The sequence below is a fragment of the Globicephala melas genome, chromosome 15, assembly GCF_963455315.2.
Source record: "Globicephala melas chromosome 15, mGloMel1.2, whole genome shotgun sequence".
Taxonomy (NCBI): Eukaryota; Metazoa; Chordata; class Mammalia; order Artiodactyla; family Delphinidae; genus Globicephala; species Globicephala melas.
The window spans coordinates 9,849,700-9,875,808 of NC_083328.1; the positions used below are offsets into that span (position 1 = coordinate 9,849,700).

General features: G+C 56.8%; 1 protein-coding gene across 5 annotated transcripts in view; it reads left to right on the forward strand.

Annotated features, from left to right (window-relative positions):
• The window catches only part of GTF2IRD1 (GTF2I repeat domain containing 1), a 111,836-nt gene that overhangs the window by 12,631 nt on the left and 73,096 nt on the right, over positions 1 to 26,109 (forward strand). For all 5 annotated transcript variants that reach the window (XM_030871965.2, XM_060285155.1, XM_060285154.2 and 2 more), the window contains exons 2-3: positions 21,795 to 21,923; positions 24,651 to 24,792. In XM_030871965.2, the coding sequence (XP_030727825.2) occupies positions 21,801 to 21,923; positions 24,651 to 24,792 (265 nt within the window). In that variant the 5' untranslated portion in view covers positions 21,795 to 21,800. The remainder of the gene's footprint in view (positions 1 to 21,794; positions 21,924 to 24,650; positions 24,793 to 26,109) is intronic.

The window sequence follows — 26,109 nt, forward strand, 5'->3', positions numbered from 1 at the left end:
GCAGTGAAAATACTGTGCAATTAGTTAGGGTCCTGTGGCATCCTTCAGGTGGTTAAGGGGCTCAGGGGGGTGGACAGGCCCAGGACTAGGACTGGGGGAGCCCCCGGAATGGGGAGGGCAGGAGGAAAGGGTCCTGGAGTGTATGTGGTCAGGATTTAAAGGAGCAGGAACAGGGGACTTCCCTGGTGGTCCAGTGGGAGCTCTGCGCTCCCCTTGCACGGAGCCCGGATTCAATCCCTGGTCGGAGACCTAGATTCCGCATGCATGCCGCAACTAAGAAGTTCATCTGCTGCAAATAAAGATCCCATGTGCCGCAAGGAAGATCCTGTGTACTGCAACTAAGATCCCTGCGCAGCCAAAATAAATAAACAGATCGATAAATAAACCATTTTTAAAAATAGAATGAAAGAAAGGAGTAAGAACAAGAGGGTGGGGGGGCTGGAGGGCATCCAGGTTGGGGGTAGTGCCTGTGGACAGGCCGGAAATGAGGAAGGGGTGTGAGGGGGCGGGTGGCTCAGATGACTGCTCTGGAGTGGATCAGGGCAGGTATAGAGGCCAGATGCCGGGGAGGGGTCGTGGTGATCCTTCCATCTGGAGCTGAGAACTTCTAGCCCAAGTTCTCCACTTACAGATGGGGAAACTGAGGCTCAGAGATGGGTGGTGCCCAGGCTCCACTTCAGGGTGTCATCAGGAGTTAGAAGCTAGGTTCCTTCCGATGGGTTCCTGGGACCCTTGCTCCACACCCCTGGTGGCTCACAGGTCAGGGGGCCGGGTTGAGTAGAAGCCAGAAACAGGAGGAAGGAGGGCGGGGCTGGGCTGCCAGTTGGGGTGGGGGCCCGTGAGCGAGCCCGGCGGCCCGATTAGCTCACCCACAGGTGACTAGCTTTCTTCCGCCCAGCCTTTTCCCGACAAGGCAGGGCCTGGGGCTCCTTGTCCAGGTTTCTCATCCTTCTGAGAAGGCCTGTTTACGTCTGGCAGGGGGGCTCTCGGGAGATGCGCCCGCCCCAGGGGCTGGTACCTCCTAGCTTCTTCCCACCGTCTCCTGACACCCAGCTGAGTGCCAGGCCTGCATTTCCCACCCAAGTCCCCCCAGCACGTAGGGGAACACAAGGGTCCTTGTGCTGCCCGTCAGGAGTCCCGGGTGAGCTGGCCTGGAGATGATGAGACGGGTGATGTCAGGGGGAGACAGCCACTCAGCAGGTGATGTCAGCGCGAAGCCGTCATCGCCATCATCTCGGCTGCCTCTTTAACGAGCCCGTAGGATCTCCAGGCGCGAGCCAGACGCTTTTCACACGTTATGTCACACGTGATCCTCTCGATGCCGGGAGCGGCGCGTTTGGTGGTACCATTTCGCTCAGGAGGAAACGCGTGGAGGGTTTGGGTGCCCGATGGAAGTCACAGGCTGGTGATAGCTGGGTGGACTCCTGATCCCAGCTTTGCTTGACCCAAAGCCCAGGCACTTGCCCCCTCCTCACGCCGAGAGGGGCAGCCAGGGCAGCAGGGGCACTCGGGCCGGCCGGGTGCAGGCGTGGTGGGGTTGGACGTGCCGGGGCAGGGCCTTGGATGCCAAGGATGGTGGAGTTTGGCTCCGCTTGGTCTCCTCTCCCTCTCTCTTCAGGCTTCTGGTTCCTTTCAGTGACTCATTCATCCACCCAGCAAGTATCATGGACTGCCCGCTGTGGTTCTGGGGGACAGCCGTGAACAAAACAAAACCCCCTCCCCACGTGGGCACGTCCTGTTGGGGCGGCTGGTGAGACCAGCACTCTCTCTGCCTCCCTGGCTGGTCTTTGGGTCCGGCCTCTGCTGACCGGCACACACCTTACCGTCCGATGGAAAGAAGCGGCCGTGGGGTCGGCACTCTTCATTGTCCTGGGTTGGCAGAGGGCTTGGCACAAGGGTTCTTGGGCCTGTGTCCTGAACTCGGAGGCTTTGGGGTCCATCTGGAAGGACCCGGGAGGCCTGGTCCCCAGCGGAGACTGTGTCTCCATCCAACCCGATTGGTTCCAGGTTTGCTCATCCTAAAGGATGAAGCCCTTCTGAGCCCTCCCCACCCCTCCGTTCTCGCCCACACCCCACGGCCTCCACCTGCTTCCACTCCTCAGCCCTCTACATCTGCTCCCCGGGGGTCACCCATTTGCCGCGCCTCCCACCCCCGTGTTTGTGTTCCTCTAGGCTCCTTGGCCAGCCTCCTGACCTCTGATCTCCACCCTTTTCCCCTCCCCTGACTCTCTGACTCTCCCTTGTCCTCAGTGCCCCTGACTTCTCCCACTATGTTCTCCCTGGCACGCTAGGCCTTTGCTGCTGCCCTGCCGCATGTCTTGCACATCTTGTCCCTTCTGCCCAGAGCTCCCAACCAGCCCAGCCCCTGATCACCCACGGGTTCCAGGTGTCCCTCGGGATCCCAGAGTCAGCCTCTAGGCCTCCTGTCCTCCTCCCTCTGTTCCCTGCTGAGCTGGGGGCACCCTCATCCGCTCTCTCAACAGAACCAGAAAGCCAGGTGTCACTCCGGGCGCCTCCCTCTCAGGACACCCCCATCCACTCAGTCACAAAGTTCTGCCCTGCCCAGTGATCACACCCCTCCTCTCCTCTGCCCCACTGCCACCATCTGCCTCAGACGTGGCCATCCCTGGCCTGGACTGTTGCAGAAGCTTGGTAGCTACCAGATCCCCATCTCCAGTCCTGCCCCCTGTAGTTCACCTGCCAGGAACCCCTAAACTAACCTTGTCTTGCCCCCGCCCCAAACCTGCCGGTGGTTCCCATCCCCCAAATGATGACCGTCCAAGGTCCTTGACCTGGCCCCAGCAACCATGCCCACGTCTTCACCCACCACTTCCTGCCCTGCCCTGGACATTCCAGCCACGCAGAGCCAGGCCCGTCCCCACTCAACCCAGCGCTCGGCTCAGGCTCGACCAAGACACATGGGCGGCCCTGGCTGGTGGTTGGGTTTCCTTCAAACGGTCCTGCCGTATTTGCTCAGCATTTTATTCCAAGGAGGTGGGCCCTGCGGGGGGCAGAGCAGTCATCCCCCTTGTAGGTGAGCGGTGCCTGGGTATTGCTGCCCGGGCTTTGCTCCTCCCCTGCAAACTCCTGCTCCCACGTGACATGACACACTGCAGTCAGCTTGGGTATCGCCTCCTCCAAGGAGTCTTCCCTGATTCCGCCTTCCACCATCCTGTGCTTCTTGGGTGTCACTTTTTACCTTTGACGGAAGTATAATTTACTTAACAGTAAAATGCATAAATCTTAAGTGTCCAGCGTGATGAGTTTTAACCTACGTATATGCCCCGTGTAACCACCACTCAAATCAAGGAGTGTCACCCTGTGTTTAATCTCTTTCTTTCTAAGTCTGTTTTATTGTAACTATCCTATCTCCTCCCAGCCTGGGACTCTCTCTAGGGCAGGAACACCTGCTGTCTGTCCCAGTGCTCTGTGGAATGAAGTGTGATGGTTTTGGCGTGTGTGCGCATATGGTCATGTCCCCACATGCGTGACCATGAGTTGGGGGCGGGGTGTGGCAGAGGCTGTGCCCATGGGAACTGGTGCATTTTGAGCCTGGCTGGGGGCCCTGCTGCGAGGCCAGATGCCCCCTCCTCAGCTGGGAGAGTGCCTGATCTCCGCTCCCCAGCCCAGGGCCTCCGCAAGGAGCGACGCCCCGCCCAGAGAGGCCCCTGCGGGCTGGCAGCCTGGAGATTAGTCTCCAAGGCCACGACGCCAGTTGCCATGGGCACGCGGGCCGAGTCAGGATTGCGATTCCTCATCCTGGTCACGCAGGCGGTGGCCGCCCCTGCCTGCCCGCCAGGAGCCGGGCTTTAAATAACGAAATGGAAACCTGACCCCCGGGGAGCTGTCTGCCCACCGGAGCCTGGCCTCCCCTCCCGCTGGGACAGGCCCCTGAGGCGACCCAGACACCCGCACACTGCCAACAGCACCTGCCCCGTCCCCTCTGGGGCAGAGCCTGGGTTTGAGGGTTCCCTTCGTTAGCTTAGCGCCCTGAGCACAGGCGTGGCCCTAGCCTGGTCCTCGGGAGCCCGCTCTGAGAAGAGAGCTCACCTTCATGAGCCCCCATCCCCACCTGAGAGGGCTGAAGCCCCACTTTCCAGAATCCAGGGCTCAGCAGGGGCGGGGCTTCCCACGGCCAGGCCCCAGCTCCTCCTCCAAGCGGAAGGCGGGGAAGGCAGAAGGCCTCCCTCGTTTCCCCAGGAAGCAGCGTGATGCACGTGTCTGCCCTTTGCCCGGGCCTGGGCTGCTTTCCTGTCCCGGGGGTGGGGCAGCACGTGGGTTGGTTCTTTAAAAAAACTTTTTTTTTTAAGAACGAGGTTTCTGTTATTTCTTTCCAAATTGCAAAAGTCATACTCCTCACCGCAGATCATTTACAAAACGCAGAAGAGTAGAGGAGAGCAAGTCACTCGTGGATGCCGCCCACGGAGATGAAATGTCTGGAGTCTCCATCCCAGGCTTTTCCGCGAGGTCATTAGTCTGTATGATGCTGGTTTCAGCTCCGGTGGGGCACTTAGGTTGTCTGCCATTTCCCTTTTTTGTGTGTTGGCGTGTGTATTTACGGATGTAGGACATGCTTTGGTGAAATGTTTTTGTACATAAATCTTTGTGTTTTGGATAATTTTCTCAGGATAAATTGTTAGGGAGTTCCCTGGCGTCCAGGGGTTAGGGTTTCACACTTTCACTGCTGAGTTCAGTCCCTGGTCAGGGAACTAAGATCCCGCATGCCTTGCGGCTAGGCCAAGAGAAAAAAAAAAGGATGAATTGATTAAAGGACTGGGTCAAAGGGTGGGAACTCTGTTAAAGCTCTGGAGACGTGTCAAGACAACTTTCTTGTGTGTTGCGTAACTGGGGATCCCAAACCTGTCTCTTTAAAGCGGTTTATTGAGGGGGGACAAAGCTATTTATTACGTCAGCAGCTCGATAAGTGTTAGAAAGCAAGTCACCCAGGTAACTACCCAGATCAAGTTTGGAGCATTCCCAGCCCCCCAGAGGCCTCTATCATGCCCCCTTCCAGCAGCCAGCCCACCCCACTTCCCTGCCAACATGACCACCATCCCAACCTGTAACGTCCGTCAGTTTGGCCTGTGTTTGAACCGCACATAAAAGGAGTTCTACCGCGTGACCTTTCGCACCTGGATTCTTTCATCATCTTGGAGAGACTCGGCCGTAGCATGGCGTGTAGCTGTGTTTTGTTCATACATCTGATGTCTTTTTCACCAGACCAGGCATCAGGGAGAATGCATTGGAGGCAAACACATGGGCAACGCACTGAAAGCGGGATACCATCTGGATTATCGCCCGTTTTCAAAGACATAAAGCGTGTCTCCCTAAAGGCCCTACTCTGGTGAATAAGAAAGACTCTGCAACCAGCACAGCACTGAAGCTCATGGGAGAGCACGCCGTGTTATGGGATGAACTTGCACTGAGTGTGCAGGCGTCTGGGGTACAGTCCGTCCCCTCTGGGCCTTGGTTTCCCCAGAAGCACGTGGAGGTGGTCGGATGGGGGTCCATCCAGCTCTGAGTGCTATGACATTGTATACTTAAAAGCACTAAGAGTTTCTTTTCTAAAGTGGGTGAAGTTTGGTCTCGCCATCCTGTTTACCAATTTGCCTCACTTTCTACATAAAGTAAATGTGAGCTGTCTTCCACCTCTGCCCACGTTACCCCGAGGCCAGGTGACTTGACGGAAGGATCTTTGCAGATGGTGCCCGTCTCTCCTTTAAAAACTTGCACAGACCCTCTCTAAGAGGCCTTGATAAGTGGGCAACTTCCACTTGAAAACCCCCAGGGACGGGGAACCCCGGGGCCCACGAGGCTCCTGGTCTTCCATTTGGAGACAGCCCTCCTGTGGGGTAGCTTTTCCTGTGTTGAGTCAAAGCCTGTATCCCTGTAACCTCTACCAGTGTGACATGAATGCACATGGACTAGTGGGGGGCTTCAGGAGCCAGTCACGAATCAAAGACTGGGGAGATGATGGGCGTCACCAGGCCTGGCATCATGGGTCCCCTTGATAGCGCTCGGTAAATGGCAGGAGCTACTGTTAGTGTTCTTATTACTTTTTAAAAAATATCATTCCTTATTTTTTATTAATTAATCAGTTTATTTTTGCTGTGTTGGGTCTTCGTTTCTGCACGAGGGCTTTCTCTAGTCGTGGCAAGCGGGGGCCAGTCTTCATCGCGGTGCGCGGGCCTCTTACTATCGCGGCCCCTCTTGTTGCGGAGCACAGGCTCCAGACGCGCAGGCTCAGTAGTTGTGGCTCACGGGCCTAGTTGCTCCGCGGCATGTGGGATCCTCCCAGACCAGGGCTCGAACCCGTGTCCCCTGCATTAGCAGGCAGATTCTCGACCACTGCGCCACCAGGGAAGTCCTTATTACTTTTTAATTGTGGTAAGATACCCATCACGTAAAATTTACCATCTTAACCGTATTTAAGTGTACAGTTCAATGGCTTTAGGTACATTCACATCATTGTGCAACAAATCTCCAGAACTGTTTTCTTCTTCCCAAATGGAAATTCTATCCCCCTTGAGCACTAACTCCCCCTCCCCCCCTCCCCAGCCCCTGGCACCCACATGTCACTCTGCCTCTGTGGATTTGACTCCTCTGGGTGCCGCTTATAAGTAGAATCACACGGTATTTGTCTTTCTGTGACTGGCTTGTTTCTCTTGGCATAATGTCCTCAAGGTTCATCCATGTGGTAGCAGGTGTCAGAATTTCCTTCCTTTTTAAGGCTGCATAATATTCCATTGTATGTATAGACCACATTTTCTTTATCCATTCATCCATCAGTGGACACTTGGCTATTGTGAATAATGCTGCTATGGACATGGGTGTATAATTATCTCTTGGAGACTGATAATAATAATATTAATAAAATAATATTTATTTATTTATTTTGCGGTACGTGGGCCTCTCACTGTCATGGCCTCTCCCGTTGCGGAGCACAGGCTCCGGATGCGCAGGCTCAGCGGCCATGGCTCACGGGCCCAGCTGCTCCGCGGCATGTGGGATCTTCCCGGACCGGGGCACGAACCTGTGTCCCCTGCATCGGCAGGCGGACTCTCAACCACTGCGCCACCAGGGAAGCCCTAAAATAATTATTTTTAATTATTATAAAAAAATAATAATATTATTTTATTATTATCCACATTGCTATGATATAGGATCTCAAACCTGGGATGGATCTGAGAAGTAACCTCTTTCGATCCCTGCTTCAGTGCTTGAGTCGGTCCATCCAGTATCCTGCTGAGACTTCTTCCGGCTTTGGATGCATGCCAGGGGTGGGATGAGAGCCCTACTACCTTCTAACACCTCTGACCATCTGAGTGCCAGGAACTGGGGTGGCATAGGGTGGAGGAAAGAGGCTTTGTGAGAGGAATCATGGTAGAAGGAAGTTCAACCAGCCATCGCCTCTGTCTCCAGATGACCCACTAGAAGGAAGCAGGTGGGGGCTTTGGCTGGAGAAACTCGAATCTGATGCTTGGGCCAATGTTCCTCCATGGCAGGGATTAGGAGATGGTGATATTTATCAAGAGAGTCTTGGAGACTGAGGTCTATAAGAATAGATTCCATTTCAACTGACAGGAATTAATCCCTCAACAGTTCAGTGAGGTACATCCGATTTGCCCTATTTTCCAGATGAGGAAAACAAGGTTTGGGGAGATGAAATAACTTGCTTCCTGGAAGGAAGGGCTTTTTCTCCTTGAACAGTGCCCGGCACTGGGGCTGTTTAAAGGTTATTGGATTGATTTATTTTTGTTTAGTTATATCCCACCTTATTTCAGAAGGGATTTGAAAGATTCGTAAAGAAACATAAACTATATAGCAAGATGGTTGGAGGACTTCCCTGGTGGTCCAGTGGTTAAGACTTCTCTTTCCAATGCAGGGGGTGCAGGTTCAGTCCCTGGTTGGGGAGCTAAGATCCCACATGTCTTGCGGCCAAAAAACCAAAACATAAAACAGAAGCAGTATTGTAACAAATTCAATAAAAATTTTTAAAAAGACAGTAAAAAACAAAGGTTGTGGCCTGACACGGAAGCAGAAGTGAGTCTGAGTTTGATGAAGATGCTTGCCGTGGAGTCTGTTTCCATTAGGACTGTGTTCAGTTGTAAGTAATCTGAGAAACAGAGACTTAAGAAGTGAGGGTTGGGACTTCCCTGGTGGTCCAGTAGTAAAGAATCCATCTCCCAGTGCAGGGGATGCGGGTTCAATCCCTGGTTGGGGAACTAAGATCCCATATGCTGCAGGGCAACTAAGCCCTCGAGCCACGACTACTGAGCCCAGGCACCACAACTGGAGAGAAGCCCGCGCCACAACGAAGAGCCCACGCAATGCAACAAAAGATCCCATGTGTCGCAACTGAGACCTGACACAGCCAGAAAGAAAGAAAGAAAGAAAGAAAAATATATTAAAAAAAAAAAGTGTGGCCCAGCCCTGGGGCAGCCTTCTGGGACTTCAGGGAGACCAGTGCCTTCCCTTCCCTGGCTTTTCCATCCTAGGTGGTGGCTTTGGTCATCCTGAGGCACACAGGACTGTTGGCCACCAGGCAGCAGGTGGAAGGGGTGGGGCAGCCAGTACCTGCTCTGTGGGCAGGAGAGAAGAGGGTTGAGTGAACCAGCTACACCGTTGGCCACAGAATCCTAGGTTCTTTCTGCGGGTCGATCACCAGATGGGATGGCCACTCTCTAGCCGCCAGTTACAAAAGGAGTGTTGGTCTGTTATAAAATAGACCAGGAGGCAAAAACAGATGGATGGTTTTTTGCTTTGGTCACACTGTGAGGCTTGCAGGATCTTAGTTCCCCAACCAGGGATTGAACCCGGGCCCTGAAAGTGAAAGCGCCGGGTCCTAACCCTTGGACTGCCAGGGAATTCCCCAAATGGGTGGGTTTTTTTGTTTTTTTTTTTTACAACTGGTAAAGGTTGACTTAACTAGGATGCTTTTAGCTACAAGAAAAAGAGACCTCCACTGAGCGAGGCTTATGAAACGTGGGCTTTTATTATATCCAGCCTGAAGCCCGGAGGTGGCAGGTCCAGATCATGAGCGTCCAGGTTGTTCCACGGGTCTGCTCAGCTGTCCTCACCTCCTGTACTGGCTCCTCTCGTGGTCCTCAGATGGCTGTCACGGCTGGGGGTGTCACATTCAGACCATCCCGACATCCTCGTTTCAGTCCCCTTCTAAGAGCAGGGAAAACTTTCCTAGAAGCCTCGTGTCTCAGTGGCCAGAAGTGGGTTCCATGCTTCTCCTTAAACCAATCCCAGGTGAGGGAGTGGGATTGCCTTGACCTAAGGCCTCGGGGCGTCCCCAAAATTTGCTGCCCCAGGTGTGAATTTAGGTGCCAGGACATAACGGGGGCTCTGTGAGCAGGGAGGAGGGAAAGGACTGGGGTCAGAGGTGGGGTTGGGATTCTGGTGTCTCGACCACAAATCCGGGCTGCCTTCCGTTGTACTGTGGCCCGTGTAAGACCCCCTCCAGCTGCCCCGCTGGTGCGGAAGTCAGGGCGGTGGCCTGCTTTATTCTCTGCCAGCTGCAGCGATGGGTGGACAGTGGGGAGGGGGCGAGAACTCAGGGCCCCAGGTAATTCCATCCCCACTGGGGAGCCCCTGGGACAGGAGATCCCATGGTGGGTAGGGCTGCTGGGGAGAAGGGATGCCCCCCCTCCCCTCAGGAGGGGAGACATTTCTTTTTGTTTGTTCTCTCAAGCTTCTTTTTCAAGAAACACAGGCATATGGCAGCGGATGGTGCGGGGGCCGTGTTTGGGTGGTGTGTGTGCTCTTGCCTTTGGCGTGGTGGTCGTATTTTTTCCACTGGCTCCAGTGCCCAGCTGGTACCTCGGGCATTGAGACTTGAGTCAAAGGTGCTCCCCTGGCATCCCGAGAAAATCCAACTCTTTCCAGTGGTGGCTCCTGGCATTACCTGTAGGGTAGGGATGGGAGAACTTTCCAGCAAACCCAGGTCTGAGCTCTGTAGAAGTCTGAACTGAGGAATGTGTGTCCAGGAGGTTGAGGATGTGGACGGGGATTTGTGAGGGGGACGTGGTGAGTGAAGGGGTCCTGGATTCACTCCTGAGGCTGCTGTAACAATTACCATAAACTTAGTGCCTTAAAAAAACCGAAAAATTTTTTTCTTAGAGTGTGGGAGACCAGAACCAGAATCAGTACCACTGGGTCAAAATCAAGGTGTCAGTAGGGTTGTGCTATCTCTAGAGGCTCTCAGGGAGAATCTGTCCCCGCTTCTTCCGGCTTCTGGTGGCTGCTGGCATCCTGTGGCTTGTGGCCGCATCACTCCAGTATTGAAGGCCAGCATCTTCCCATCTCTCCCTGCTCTGTCTTCATGTGGCCTTCTGTGTGGGTCAAATCTCCTTCTGCCTCCTTATGAGGATATGTGTAATGGCATTTAAGGCCCACCCAGATAATCCAGGATAATCTCCGCATTGCAAGGTCATTAACTTAATCACATCTGCAAAAGTGATTTTTCCATATAAGGTGACATTTCAGGCTCCAGGGATTAGGATATGACTATCTTTGCGGGGCCTTTTTTGGGCCTACCACAAGTCCTTAAGGGCAAATCTGAGCAGCTGTTCTTATAGAAGGGCTCTCTGGTAATATACACCAACCAGGAAGAGGGGGTGGGTGGAAATTCCCAGCTGACCCCCGCTTCTCTTGCCATCTCAGCTCTGCCCCACACTGGGGGCAACCTTGCACACATGCCTGTGGACACCCTAAACATGTACCCAAGTTCCATTCGCCCTTCCAAACAGCTGCCCCCTGGGGATGCACCTGCACCTGCATGGTCTGCCCTCAGTGTATCAGTTACCTATCACTGCATAACAAATAGCCCCAAACTTAGCAGTGTCAAACAACAGTCATTTCTCATTTTAATCTCTCACAGTTTGGGATTTGACTAGACTCAGCTAGATGGTTCTTGTTCGAGGTCTCTCCTACAATTACAGTCAAAAGATGGCTGGGGTCAGGGTTGTCTCAAAGACTTCCTTACTCACAAGGCTGGTGCCTGGCCTGGGAAAGAGCTGGGGCTCCTCAGGCATCTCTAGATCCACTCAACCTGTCCAGCACAGTGGCTTCAGGACAGCCAGACTGCTTATATGTTGACCCGGAGCTCCGATGTTCAGTGTCTCCAAGAGAGCAAGATGCCAGGAGAAACCAAGCGCCCTTTGGGACCTGGCCTTGGAGGTCAGGGTGGCATCTCCAGAACATCTGTTGGTTAGAAGTGAGTGATTAAGGGACGTCCCCGGTGGTCCAGCAGTTAAGACTCCTTGCTCCCAGTGCAGGGGGCCCGGGTTCCATCCCTGGTCAGGGAACTAGATCCTGTGTGCCGCAACTAAAGATCCTGCACGTCGCAACTAAAGATCCCGCACATGGCAATGAAGACCCCCGCGAGCCACAGCTAAGACCCAGTGCAGCCAGATTAATTAATTAATTAATTTTAAAAAGTGAGTGATTAAGGCCCATGTTCAAGAGGATGGGAATTGGATGTCACCATTGGATGGGAGAAGTGTCAAAGAATTTGCCATCATGTTTAAAGCCACCTTGGGTGGACACACCAGAGGAGAGGCCCCCTGGGGGTCCAGGTCGGGGAATTGCTTGCCCAGTGGATTCCAGGGGCCTGAGTGCCCAGAAGGTGGTCTGGGGCAGATGCGGGCTTGTGGCGGGGTGTGTCCTCTTAGGCTTGTAGGCTGCTTGCCCCTCGGACCAGGGCTGGAGCAGGACCTCTGAAGTGCAGTCCCAGGCTCTGAGGTCAAGGGTGGGATTCCTACTAGACAGTCCCAGAACCTGACTGTGGTCTGTGTTGAAAGTGCTTCAGCCATCCGCCCTCCCAACCTCACTGACGACCCTGAGCCACATCGTGCTTGCTAGTGACTCAGGGTCTTTGCCCATGCCACCTCCTGTCCAGAGTGCCCCCTTCCTCCCCACCCACCTTGTTCACGTCTCCTGATTCTTTCAAACCTGCAGAAACAGCCCTTCCCATCAGACACCTTTCCAGGCCTTTGTGTACCAGGCTGGTACACAGCAGGCCTGGGGGTACACAGGAACTGGTGGTCTCATGGGGGCCCAGACGCCTCTGCATCCTAACTGAAGGAGAGTTGCAGGGTTGGAGGGAAGAAGGAGCTGTGGGTGCCCAGACGAGGGGCAGCAGGCCAGCCTGGAGGGTCAGGACATGCCTGACCACAGCAAAGAGTGAGCCAGGCAGAGGGAAGGGTGTCTCTTCTGAAGGGCACAGGGGTGCTACGGCCCAGAAGCCAGAGGTCAGGCATGTCCCGGGGCCTGTAGGCTGGTGTGTTGGGCACCAGAGGGAGGGCAGCAAGGCTGGGATCAGGGATCAGGTCATCTCCTGGTATAGCAGTGACTTTGGACAGGACGGTGACCCCCGAGGGCAAGGTTTGTGTCCTGTTCATCTGTGTGTGGCAGTGCTGGGCCTGGGCTTGGGTTGGTGCCTTCTCTCTGACTGTCTCCCTGTGGGGGGAGCCCCAGCAGGACTTGCATCAGCATACTTGCGTGTGCACCTGTGATGTGGGTAAGTATGTGTTGGGTTGCTAGTGCTCACACTCACCTGTGGGTCAGAGATGTGTTTGCCAGGTACATTCTCTCCCCCCTTGCCCCATTCCAGCAGAGGTCACTGAGCAGCCACTCCCATTTTAGTGTTGACACTTAGTGAGTACAACCAAACACTTCCCCTTACCCATAGAGTGAATGTTATGTATCTCCAAGCCATGCTTCTTGCCTATGCCTCTCTCCACAGAAATGCGAATACTGTCTGTACATTTGTGTTCTCAGAGAACTCCTATTCACCCTTCAAAACCCTTCTCAACAATCATCAACTCAGGAAAACCTTGTTTGGAAACCCTGACTCCTCCAAAGCTAAATAAACAGAAATTGTTTAAATAAAAGGGGGTGGGGACTTCCCTTGTGGTCCAGCAGTTAAGACTCCGCACTCCCAATGCAGGGGGCCCGGGTTCGATCCCTGGTCAGGGAACTAGATCCCACATGCTGCAACTAAAGATCCCGCATGCCACAATTAAGACCTGGCACAGCCAAATAAATAAATAAATATTTGATAAACAAATAAAGGGGGGGAGCCCTTTTCCCCCATATCAAGACTTGTTGCCTGGGTGAGCTTCTCCTCTTATTCTCATTTCATGGTTCTGTAATTTTTTTAATTAACTTATTTATTTTTGGCAGCATTGGGTCTTCGTTGCTGCGTGCGGGCTTTCTCTAGTTGTGGCGAGCCGGGGCTACTCTTCATTGCAGTGTGCAGGTGTCTCATCGCGGTGGCTTCTCTTGCTGTGGAGCACGGGCTCTAGGTGCGCGGGCTTCAGTAGTTGTGGCTCGTGGGCTCTAGAGCGCAGGCTCAGTAGTTGTGGCGCACGGGCTTAGTTGCTCCGCGGCATGTGGAATCTTCCCAGACCAGGGCTCGAACCCGTGTCCCCTGCATTGGCAGGCAGATTCTTAACCATTGCACCACCAGGGAAGTCCCTGGTCCTATAATTTTTTGTGGACTGGTCCTGTGAGCTCTAGGAGGGCAGGCACGGCTGTCTGAGTCATTTCCAGGAGGTGTTAAGTAAACAAATTGGGGTGAAAGGAGGCCCGGGAAGCATCTCCCCTGGGGCCTCCCCACAGGTGGCCAGACCTCCAGCTTCTGCTGAGTTGTTGTAGGCTGCCCGCCCCACCCCCCCAGAGCACATTGCCTTGGGACTTTGACCCAACTGATGGCCAGGTGGAGGTGTGCTCGCTGTTCTGTCCCAGTGGGGCCTTGCTGGGTGTCTGATGAGCACCCAGTGTAGCCCTCGGGGTTCAACAAATGTGTGTGGAAAGGAAGGAGGGGCGCCCAACACGTGTGCTCCTGATACTGGGGGACCCGGACGCGCCGGCACGTGGGAGGAGGGCCTGGGCTGCTGCAGGCCCGGCCCGTGGGTAGCCCGTTGCTCGCCACCCCCTAGATAGGCTGCTTGCAGGAGGGCGAGTGGCGTTTGTTTCTCGGTTCACCCCCAAGCCAGCAGGGACAAGTGACCCTCCCCAGCCTGGTGAGGCCAGGCCTCTCGGTCTCACTCTGACTGGTGGCTTCTCTTGTTCTGTGTGTGTCATACACGCACTGTCTCTTTTTTTTACCCGTCCCCATGCTGACACATGAATGCTCACTCACACTTCTGCCTCTTTCAACAAGTACTCTTCAACCTCGGTGGAGACTTGAGGGACGTGGGATTCCCAGTTGGGCCACTGTCCAGGGAAGGAACCTGTCAAAGGTGGCCCTGGGCTCTGGGGACAGGCTCGCTTCCTGCAGGCCCAGGAAGGAGAAATATACCCTCCTGCCAGGAGTCTCCTTACCTGTGCCTGCCCTGGGGTCCCACGGGCAGGGAAGCAGGGTGCAGGGTGGGCCCCCTTCTCTGCCAGCCGGGCTGAGCCCCCCGATCGTCGCTGCTCCAGAGGGAAGTGAGTTGAAGGCTGCGTCGTGGGGTGGAAGGAACCGGGATTAGTCGGTGCGATCTGGACTCGGGTCCCGGCTTTGCCACATCCTGGCTTTGGGACGCTTGAAACTCGAAATCCTTCTCTGTGAAATGAGGGTGGTTGTGAGAATTAACCGTGCGTCGGGGCCTAACCAGCCCTGGGCACCTGGGGAGCAGTGCTTCGGCTTCTTCCCTCCCTCCCCTGGGCACCTGCTGTTCTGGCTCTGGCCCACTTTGCGTGTCCTCTGCGTGCGGCCCTGAGTCCCTGGGCTCACGGTGTGAAGGACCAGCGCCTGGGCTCCTGCGGTCCTGTGCACAAGCCCTGCCCTGGTTCCCGTCTGCCCGGCTCCAGCCAGGAGTGGGGCCAACCCACCGGTCTCATCAGCCACCTGGCTGTCCTGTCACCGTGCCTGGGGTTCCACCCTTAGCCCCGTTCCTCTGAATTAAGAGTCCTGCGCCAAGGAGGAGCAAAAAGAGAACGGACCGTGAGTGTCAGATGTCCCTGATCTCATCCTGGCTTCATCACTCACTTGGAGCAAAACTGTGCTGCCTCTGGGACTTGGTTTTTTCACCCTTGAAATGGGCCCAGTTCCCTCCATCCTGCTGCCCTCCAGGGGTGGAGGTCACAGGTGTCAGCGTGCTCGGAAACAGGCACTCCCAGGGGAGGGGGACAAGAGAGTGGCTCTTCAGCCAGGGAGAGGAAGAGGGAGCTGGCAGGGGAAGCAGGGCAAGGAGGGAAGGGGCGTGGGGGGTGCTGAACCCCTGGATGAAGGGGGCGTCTAGGATGGTGGGTGGGGAAAGGGTTTTTTTTAATGGGTTGAGCTGGAACGTTTATCTGCAGCCCTGATTTTTTGCCTACACACCCTTCTCCCCTCCCCCCCCATCAGCCCCATCCACTTCTCCTGCGGGGCCCCCTGTCACTGGGGGAGGTCAGGTTCCCTCCAGAGTGAGCACCTGTCTTCCCAAGGCCATGCCCAGGCCATGGACAGCAGTAAGGACAAGTTCAAGGACAGTCCCCCCTTAGCCTCTTAGTGGCCCAGTGCGGGTTGTTTAGGATTGGAAACCCCAGCCCAAGTGCTGTCTCCTCACCCTCTCCCAGGGCCCGGGGGAGTGGCCTTTCTGGGCCTGACTGCCACGGGGGCCTCCCTCCCGGGGGCAAGTCTGCCTTGAGTTGGGGCAGCGGTGACTCAGCCATGGACACAGCACTCAGCTAATCTTTGGCTCAGGGACCGGGAAGGCCTCTACCTCTCGGTGGCCAGCAAAGCTGCCACTGTCTGGGCCAGGAATCCTGGACGAGTGTAGGAGGCAGGCGGCGGGCAGAAAAACTGAGCTGCTTGGAAACATCCCCAGAGATCATCCAGGCCCTGTAGCTGACTGCGTGTCAGAATCTCCCGGGGCTGAAAAATACAGCGTCCGGGGCCTGAGGTAGACTTGTCACCTCAGGGCTTCTAGGGGGAGGGCCCCAGGAAGCTGGGAGCTGGACCGGCAGGTGTTGGCGGCAGCTGGGCCACCTGCCCGCCTCACTCACACATGGGCAAAGCCGGGTGATGGGGCAGGTGTCACACAGCAGTGTCCCTGCAGACCGGGGACCCAGAGCTTCCCTCCACCTGCCCCAGCTCTGCCTTTTGGGGCTTTATAAAACAAGGTTGTCCCCTCTGGTCCCTGTGTGACCTTCAAACACATCAAGAGCGTGGCTTCCTCCCCTCCTGTGATCTCCTGGATGAAACAGCCCTGCCTTCTCCTCTGGCAGACCCTCCCCCTTTGTCCCCTCCCCTGAGGAGCCCCCAAGCCTGTCTCTCATCTCTAACTGAAATTGGATATTTTGGACCCAAAGGCAGGACCTAATGTCCATGGTTTGCCTTCCTTATTGGTGTCTGTCCTTGTCCTCAGTGGCCGAGAGGGGCCTTTGGGCTCCCGGCTCTGCTGGTCCCTGTGTCATGGGGAGACCAGCCATCCTGCTTTGCCTGGGACTAAGGGGTTTCTGTGCTAAACGCAGGAAGGTCCCGGGCAAACCAGGGCGAGTTGTTCAGCCTGGCTGAGCATCAGCTGTGGATTCGATCGGCCGGTCTTCCTGCTCCCCGCGTCCTGGCAGGTGTGAGGGGTACAGTCCTCATGGAGCATGTTGACGGGAGAGGACCGGGCTTGGTGACAGAGGGACAGATGGACGAGCCCATGCCCACTACCGTCTGTGACGGAGTGATGATATAGCAAGGAAGGTGGCTCACATTGTGACAAGCGTCGAGGCGGTGCTGATGCTGCAGGTCCTTGGGACCACGCTTGGAGGAGCACCTGTGCAGGACACCTGTCTGACCCAGCAGCCTCCCTCATTTTCAGTTCCTGGACTGTTCCTCCTTCGTGATCCAAATACATCCAAAGTTGCAGTCCCCCATGTTACCTTTTTATTGTTGTCAGACCACCCTGCTTATAGCTTGCAAACATCCTGGCTCCCACCCAAAGTGGCTGACCATCACACTTGTCAGTTCCCCAGATATTTTTGTTTTGGGCCACTCCACGTGGCACGCAGGATCTTAGCTCCCCAATCTTAGTTCCGTGACCAGGGATCGAACCCATGCCCCGTGCAGTGGAAGCTCGGAGTCCTAATCACTGGACGGCCAGGGAAGTCCCCGTTTCCCCGAATATTTGTTGAGTGTCCCTGAAATCCCAGGCAGGTGCTCAAGGCAGTGAAGGTTTGGTAAACCTGACAGCCTCTGGTCTCCCGGGGCCACGTTCCAGGTGGGGAAATCTGGCAGGACGCACGTGAACAGGTCACTTCGGATGTTATGAAGGAAATAAACGAAGGGGTGGGGGCTGCCGCCTGGCTGCTGGGTCAGGGAAGGCGCAGAGGACCTGGTGGTTGTGGGGAGGCCTGATGGAGCGAAGGGGGCAGCGGGAGGAGACGGGGACCGGGCAGAACCTTCCGGGCGGGAGGAGCCGCGAGTCCGAGGCCCCAGAAGGGAGCACACGGTGTGTTTTGGGGACAGAAGGAGGGCGGTGCTGGAACCAGCACAGAGTGGGGAGGGCAGACAGGCCCAGGTCACACGGCCTGCAGCGTGGGGAGGTGACATTCTGCCCGCGGTGGGAACCCCCTGGAAGCTTCTTAGCGGGAGAGCGGCGTGAGACTGGTGTGGCAGCTGCTTGCAGGGGGACCGTGGGGGCAGGAGGAGGGCAGGGAGGCTACAGTGGGGAGCCACTGTCCCCACGTGGGTGAGCGAGGATGGTGGCCTGGACGGGGAGGCGGCGAGAAGTGGGCAGACCTGGGTGCATCCTGGAGCCGAGCTCGCAGGACTCTCCCTGGATTGTTTCAGGGACGTGGCAGGAGAGAGCCGGGGGTGAGGCCTCAGTGTCAGCCTGCATCTGAGCTGATGGCAGGAGAGGAGCGGATCTGAGCGGGAAACGCGGGCCGTGTTCCGTTTGGGTTGCTTGTTAGACGTTGCACAGGAGACGGGGAGGAGGTAGCATCTCAGGAGACGGGGGAGGGGAGAGAGAAGTGGAGAGTCCCCAGCATACAGGTGACATGTAAGCCGCGAGATTGCCTCGCAGCGAGGGAGGGAGTTGGACGGGGATGAGAAGAGGGCCCAGGACCCTCCAGCGGTCAGTGCCAGGAGGGACGTGGCCGGGAGGTGGGGCGGAAGCCAGGTGTGTGGCCCTTGGCAGCCCTGGGAGAAGGGTTTGGGGAGGGATGCTCACAGCCCCCTGCTGCCTCTCGGCCCTCGTAGGCCTTACCCCCCCAGGAACCCAGGGGTGGGTGGAAGTCCCTTGTCACTGAGGGCTTCCTGGCCACTTGTGCCTCAGGTCAGGAGCCAGCCACCCATCACCCAGGATGTCACTTCTGATATCCTCTCTCAGGTGACACAGAGCAGCCCTTAGCTGCCTCCAGCCTCGCCCGGCCCCTTGTCCTCGCTTGCTGGTGTGTGGCGTGTGTGACGGCTCAGGCAGTGGCCTCTGTTCTTGCCATCCACTCCCCCTGGGGACTTTGTCCTGTTCGTTTTTTGGGCACTTGCCTCCTGGTTAACTAGCATACTTCGCGCTCTGTTCTGTCGTTTGTTGGTTTCATTGGGTGGTTGTCTTCTCCCTCGTTTTCAGATTAGAAGTAGCCCCACCTTACAAATGAGAAAACGGGGGGGTTAGGTGGTTGGTCCAATGTGGTCCTGGCAGCCTCAGGCCTGGGTCTCACTGTGTGCGTGGTTCCAGCCCAGCGCTCTGGTCCCCCTGTTCCACCCACAGCCGCTCCAGCCACGGGAGCCTGCCCCTCGCTCCAAGGCCCGGGAGGATCTTCTGCCCTCCTGCCCAAACGCACCCAGCTGCCTAGGGCTCGGCCTCCTTGGGCTCCGGCTCCAGACAGAGCGTCCCGGGAGCCCAGACGGACTAGAAGTCAGGGGATGGCCCACAGCCCGGCCCCCTCCTCCTCCGTCCCTGAGTCCCTGGCTCCTTTCTAAATGGATTAGGACCTTTGCCGGAAGGAGCCAGCAGCCGTCTGGGGCGACCGGAGGCCAGGGCTGGCGCGCTGTCTGGTGCCTCCTGCTTTGCCCTGATTCGATTTGGGCTCCAGCAGCTGGGAGGCTGGCAGCCGGAGGCCTTTCTGGAAGTGGCTCAAGGGACTGGGGGGCAGGGGGCGGCTGAGGGGAGGAGGCAAGACTTCACGCGCCCCAGGCAGGCAAACCTCTCAGCTGGTCGTGCAACAGACCTGCGATTGGGCTTCGTGCCACAGAAGGCCCCTGGCTGCTGCTTGGTCCATTAGCAGGTCCCATCGGGGCCTGTCATACCCTCAGCATCCCTAATAACGTGGGTTTCGAGCTTTTATTAAAAATAAGGCAACTGGGACTTCCCTGGTGGTCCAGTGGTTAGGGCTCCACGCTTCCAGTGCAGAGATCACAGGTTCGGATCCCTGGTCGGGGAACTAAGATCCCACATGAGCGCAGCACGGCCAAAAATAAATAAATAAGGCAACCTAGGAGGAGAAATACATTTTATAAACATTTTGAAGTGAACCCATACACATTTTGGCCAACTGCTGACCTGGCCAGTTATTTTGTTTTTGTTTGTTTTGTTTTGTTTTAATTTATTTTATTTATTTTTGGCTGTGTTGGGTCTTCGTTGCTGCGCACCGGCTTTTCTCTAGTTGCAGCGAGCGGGGGCTACTCTCCGTTGCGGTGCGCAGGCTTCTCGTTGCGGTGGCTTCTCTTATTGCGGAGCATGGGCTCTAGGCGCGCGGGCTTCAGTAGCTGCAGCACACGGGCTCAGTAGTTGTGGCTCGCGGGCTTAGTTGCTCCACGGCATGGGGGATCTTCCCAGACCAGGGCTCGAACTCGTGTCCCCTGCATTGGCAGGCAGATTCTTAACCCCTGCGCCACCAGGGAAGTCCCTGGCCTGTTATTAAAATCAGTATTTATCTACAGCCAAGTAGCCAACTTGGGCCAGGACGGAGTCCAGAGCCAAGCTCTGCTGCATCCCTAATTCCTTTGAATGTTTCCGTCTCCGTCATTGGATGCATCTCACCTTGTTATGTGTGACGTGCTCTAATTGCTGTTCCGTGTCATCGATTTTACAACCCACTAAAAGGCTACAGTCTGTGGTTTGGACTACACTGAGCTGGACGCTGGGGGTGCAGCAGTGATTGGCAGACCAGTCCCTGACCTCATAGAGCTTACAGTCCAGGGGGCAGAAGACACTATGGACTTGGCACTATATTAGGTGCCAGGCCCAGCCATCACCTACCCAGGACCTCCGACCCCCAACCCCAGTTACATGCACAGGCTCCTTTACCCCCAAGAAGCAGAGAGGGCAGGACTCACAGGCTCCCTCCGATGCCTGCAGCTCTGTTCCCTGATCCCACCCCTGAACTGGCCACCTGGGGCCCTTGCACAGAGCACTAGAAGGTCTGAGCCCGGGGAGGGAAACTGAGCGTTCCTGCCTCTGCCCTCTACCTTCTCCTTTGCTTGGATTGGCGAGGGGACAGCTGCCCCATAGGAAGATGTTAGCACTGGGGCATCCTGTGGGTGGGCCCCCTGGACCTGATTCCTGGGTCAGGAAAGGGAGGGGCAGGATGGATCGGGGACCGAGGGAGGCTGACCTTTGTATCTAGTGGGGCCCAGGCCCGGCTGGGTAATACAGGGCCAGCAGACTTGTTCCCTGCCTGCTGTAGCCCCGATATGATGCCCTGATCTGAGGGCGCCTCAGCAAGGGGGGAGGATACAGCTCTGTCTTCCGGGAACCTCATGACGAGGGGCAACGTCCTATGTTGGGGAAACCTCACCTGAGGTGAAGGGGCCTCTGCCCCGTGGCATCTCTCTGCACCTCTGAGATTCAGTCCTGGAAGCCAGGAAGTAGACCGAAATTCCACGGCCTTGGGGTGGCGGCCTTCCCCCGGGGAGCATGTGACTTGATACACAGCTGTGATGGGGGGCTTGGGGACAGGTGGGAGGCCAGGGACACCTGACCAGCCTGGGCAGGAAGGGGCAGGAGGTGGGGCAATCCGGGGCACCTTCCCAGCAGAGGTGACAATTAAAAGCTAAGGGGGCAGGGCTTCCCTGGTGGCGCAGTGGTTGAGAGTCTGCCTGCCGATGCAGGGGACGTGGGTTCATGCCCTGGTCCGGGAAGATCCCACATGCTGCGGAGCGGCTGGGCCCGTGAGCCATGGCCGCTGAGCCTGCGCGTCCGGAGCCTGTGCTCCGCAACGGGAGAGGCCACGACAGTGAGAGGCCTGCGTACCGCAAAAAAAAAAAAAAAAAAAAGCTAAGGGGGCAGTCAGTAGATGCCAAAGGGGCCAGGGAGGGCACTCAGGGAGAACAGAACTGGTGACAGCTGAGGAGCCGTGAAGGATGTCCATATGTTTGGAGGATGGTGACACTTAGAGTGCCTAGAGCATGGGGTATAAGGAGGAGTTGAGGCGAGGGACAAGAGTCTAGACCCTTGAATACCAAGCTGAGGAGTCAGGAGCTAATGTGGGCAGCAGGGCGCTATGGAGGGTGTGTGGGCAAGGGAGGGCCATGGCCAGAGGGGTGTGCGTGGGGAGAGTTGGCGTTTAGGGCCTGCCGGGCACACTGCTTGTGGCTTTGGCTGTGGGTGTGCAGACTCGGGAGACGTGCCCTGAGGCACCCGCCTCCGTTATCCTGCTGTCTGTTCCCACACCTGTGTGCAGGTGCTGTGTGTCCAGGCCTGTCAGAGCTCAAACCCCATCATGCATGTAAGACCCTTAGGTGAAGAAAAGGCCAGCTCTTGATTTGTCCCACCCGGGAAGTCGAGGTGGCCTTGGGGATCCCGGGGGCCTGGCGGGTTAGTGGTGGCATGCCACGCCCTATGGCCCACGGCCACCTCCGCCTCTTCCCTTCCTCCATCCAGGTGACCATGGCCTTGCTGGGAAAGCGCTGCGACGTCCCCACAAACGGCTGTGGGCCTGACCGCTGGAACTCCGCCATCGCCCGCAAAGACGAGATCATCACGAGCCTCGTGTCTGCCTTAGATTCCATGGTGAGGGCCCCTGCCCGTCCCGGGAGGAGCGGGGCAGCCAGCCTTCGTAAGCTCTGCTGCTCACAGGAGCCCTCGCCGGCCTGAGCCTCAGAGTCCCCGTCTGCTACGAGGCCCGTCTGCCGACGCCGGGGGTGGGAGGCTTAAGTGAGGTCAAGTGTGTGGGACTCCAGCCCTCGCCCCCTCGCCCCCTCACCCTGTCTTCGTTTCGTCACCTCTTACAGTTGACGTCCCGTCCCTGGGATGGTCACAAGTCTGCCTCCCAGCAGGTCACCTGGAGGGTAATGCGTCAGTGATTCATTAGAAAGCTGTCACCCCTGTTGTTAAAGCCAGGGCTGTAACTGCATCACTCCTCTGGCACCCTTGCCTCCGTACCTAAACCTATAGCAGTTTATCCCAAATGAGAAAATAACAGGGAATTCCCTGGCGGTCTAGCGGTTAGGACTCAGAGCTTTCACTGCCAAGGGCCCGGGTTTGATCCCCAGTAGGGGAACTAAGATCCCATGAGCTGCACGGCTCAGCCAAAAAAACAAAAAAGAGAGGGAGAGAGAAAATAATAACGTCATTTTCCTGTAGACTTTTCCTGGGGCAAGTTCTGTGATAGAGGGTGGGCAGGTGTCTTAAAAAAAAAAAAAAAATTCTGTCTGGCATCAGGTAGCTGCACCCCCTGCATTTTGGTTCAGTGAAGTTGAACTTCAGAGAGGGCAGTACTTTGCCTGATGTCACACAGCATGATCAGTTTTTAAAGTGGGCTCCCAGGGGCAAAGTCTACAGTTTCCCAAGGACAAAGGGCCTCCCTCCAGGCTATTCCAGCTGCAGGCAGCTCAAGGGCTGCTTAGGTGGTATTTGGGGCAGAGGTGGTAGACACCCCTGGGAAGGCCAGCTGGGTTTGACCCCTCCCCTGTACAGAGTGGCCTTCATGAGGAGGGGGGGCCCCAGGAGCTCAGCCCTGTGCCGGTAGCAGTGTCAGCTTGGTGTGGTGGTGGAGGTACAGTTGACACAGGCAGCGACGGCCAATGCCACAGCCACTAGCCACATGTGACAGTCGATATTTAAATTGTAATTTGTGAAAATTAAACAATTCAGTTACTCCATCACACTAGCTTCATTTCAAGAGTTCGGTGGCCACACGTGGCTAGTGGCTGTGGTATCAGACAGTGTAGAAATAGAACATTTTCATCATTGCAGAAATTCCAGGGTCCAGTGCTGGTCTAGAGGGTCTTTCAGAGGGTCCTTGGAGGAGCCAGTGACCCTGTAGCTGTCCTGGTGGCATGAACAAGACAAGCTCCCCCCGCCCTGCGACAAGGCCTTTACAGGTTTCCTAAGGGACCTCGTGGGTGACAGCGGCACTTACTTGGCAGTGACTTAACGCCGGCACCCAGCGGGCCTGGGGCCAGGTTCTCAGGCGGCCTGCAGGAAGACTGGGGCCAAAGTGCTGTCCGTTCGTCACCTCCTCCCGCCCAGCCTCAGACCCTTTTCCAGACATTTCCTCCTGACCCCCATTCTCTGTGCCTTTGGGTGAGTCTACTCCCTGCTGTGGCCTCAGCTTCCTCAGCTGAGAAGTGACCATGCAGCGCAGGGAAGGCTCTCCTCCAGCTCTGCTGGCCACTCCTTGGAAACGGTTGAATCCGTTTATCGTCTTTGTTATACAGTGTTGCCACAAGGCAAGGGAGCAGTGGGGTTTGGTTTTCATCTTAGAGAGGCGGAAATGAACACCATCCCTGCCCCCAGGAGCTCCCGGGGGACAGTCCTGCTGGCCCTGAGATGTCCCCACCTTCCTCACCGGAGCGACTGCAAGCCGGAGCTGGCACTAAAGGCATGATCACGGCTCAGAGAGGTTGTAGAACCTGTCCTAGATCACACAGCAGTGGAACTGCGATTAGAAGCCAGGCTTCCCAACTGTCCGCAGAGCGCTAACTCAGAAAAAAACCAGCATTTATCAAGCACCGACCGTATGCCACGAGCTTTGCAGGCAGGGTTTTCCCAGTGAAGTAGGCCTGAGATGCTGGCGGTCTCGGTCGCAGGGCCCCCTGTGTTAGGGCTTCCTGTGCAGTAGACCTGCCAATCTCAACTCTGGGGCTGCAAAAAGAACCTCTTTGCCTCATACCCACACGGGATGCCCCGGTTTAGAGACTTTTTCCCACCAACCGGGCCCCATTGAACCCCCACAACAAGCCCATCACAACTCTGGGAGCTGGGCCGCTTGTCCGCATTCTGCACATTTGAAAATTGGGGCCCAGAGAAGGGCGTGACCTGCAGGAAGAGGCCGATGCAGGACTGAAGCCTGGATCTGTCTGTGCCTTGGTTCTCCGGGGACCCCTCCCACCTCCTCATCCAGGACTTGGAGAGCCCAGGACAGGATCATCCGTGAGGCTGGGGCCAGGCCCGAGGCAGGAAGCCCACCCCAGAGCAAGGAGGAGGAAGGGGCACAGGCTGCGTCCTCCTCCAGCCCCTGTAACCTTGTCTTCTTCCCCTGACCTTGGCCAAGCTCTGGGGGTGTCGTTCGTTCATTCCCACTGCAGTCTAAGACCCAGATCGTCGGGACGGTGACCTCTCCCTGGAGCTGCTGGTGGGCTCTCGGGCAGCTGGGAGCTCACCTCGCACCCCCCACAGCTGGCACTGGGGGTGTCCGGAGTAGGGGGTCCTTCCCCCGGCTCACACAAAGCTGGTACTGGGGGTGTCCAGAGTGGGGGGTCCTCCCCCCGGCTCACACCCCTGCTCCCCCGGCAGTGCTCAGCGCTCTCCAAGCTGAACGCAGAAGTGGCCTGTGTCGCTGTGCACGATGAGAGCGCCTTCGTGGTCGGCACCGACAAGGGGAGGATGTTCCTGAACGCCCGCAAGGAGCTGCAGTCAGACTTCCTCAGGTTCTGCCGTGAGTACCCGGGGCTCCAGAGGGCCAGTCCCCACTGTCCCCGAGGGGAGGAGCAACACCGGTGGCCCTGTGTGGGAGGAGGCACTGGGTAGGCGGGGCTGCCGCAAGCTTCCCAATGTGGCGTCGTCAGGGGCGGCCACCGTTTTCGTTGGAGTCACACAGCAGCCCCTCGGCCGATAGAGACTCCGGGCAGGCCAGACCTAGCTGCCTCCTGTGCTCGTGGACAGAAGGGGACACTGTGGCCCAGTTCCTGTGCGGCCCTGATGCAGGGACCCAGTGCACGTGCTCAGCTAATACTTAGCGCCTGTTGTGGGCGACACCCTTTGAGCACGAACTCGCTTATCCTGACGTCAGAGGCTGGCGCTGACCCTGTTACAGTAGCAGAATCTCGGAGCCGCCTCCTGGTGGCCCGTGGGGATGAAGTGACTGAGGACTTGTCCAGCACGTAGGAAATGCTCTAGAAACGGGAGCAGTTAGGGATGATGTGATAAATAGAGCCACGGGCTGGGCCACGTGCTGGGGCTGTTTACTGTTCCCAGCAGGCTCGGGAAACAGTCATCACCGGTTTACAAATGAGAAAATGAGATGCATTGAGTGTAACCATAGGGGACACACAGCTGACGAGTGATGGAGGTGGAGTTTGCTCTTTTGGCTGCAACCCTTCAAAACGGGGGATGCAGGGACTTCCCTGGAGGTCCGGTGATTAAGACTCCACGCTTCCAATGCAGGGGACGCGGGTTCAAGCCCTGGCTAGGGAACTAAGATCCCACATGCTACGTGGCACAGCCAAAAAAAAAAAAACGAGGGATGCAGCATGGGCACCCCCGGGACTCCTGCCAAGGGGTCCTGCTCACTCCCGGAAGAGACCAGCCCCAGCACTCAGAGCTGTGAGCCGGGACCCCCGAGGCAGAGGGGTCGTTCTGAAGCCCCCACCTCTTCAATGCTACCTAGGCCGTCAGGGCCCCTCATAAGCAGCCCCGGGCTCTGCACTCTCTCCTCCAAGCATCCCTGGTGCTCACCAGGCTGCACTGTGCTGAAGTGTACGTTCCCCGGCTCTGTGTGTCCCTGCTCACCACTGCCTTTTGTCCCTGCTGTTCCCCACCTGGAAGGCCCTCGCTCCTCCCCTCTGCCTGGCAGATGCCTCCCCAGCCTCCAGACTGACATCCCTCCCGCCCCGGCCCCATCGGTGCCCCTCCGCCCCAGCGCCCATGCCTGACTGCCCCCCACCCCTTGCAGCTTCCTGTGCCCTAAACTTCCATCCACGCCTATGCCCCAGCTTAGCGGTGAGCTCCCGAGGCAGGTCAGCTTCCCCTTCAT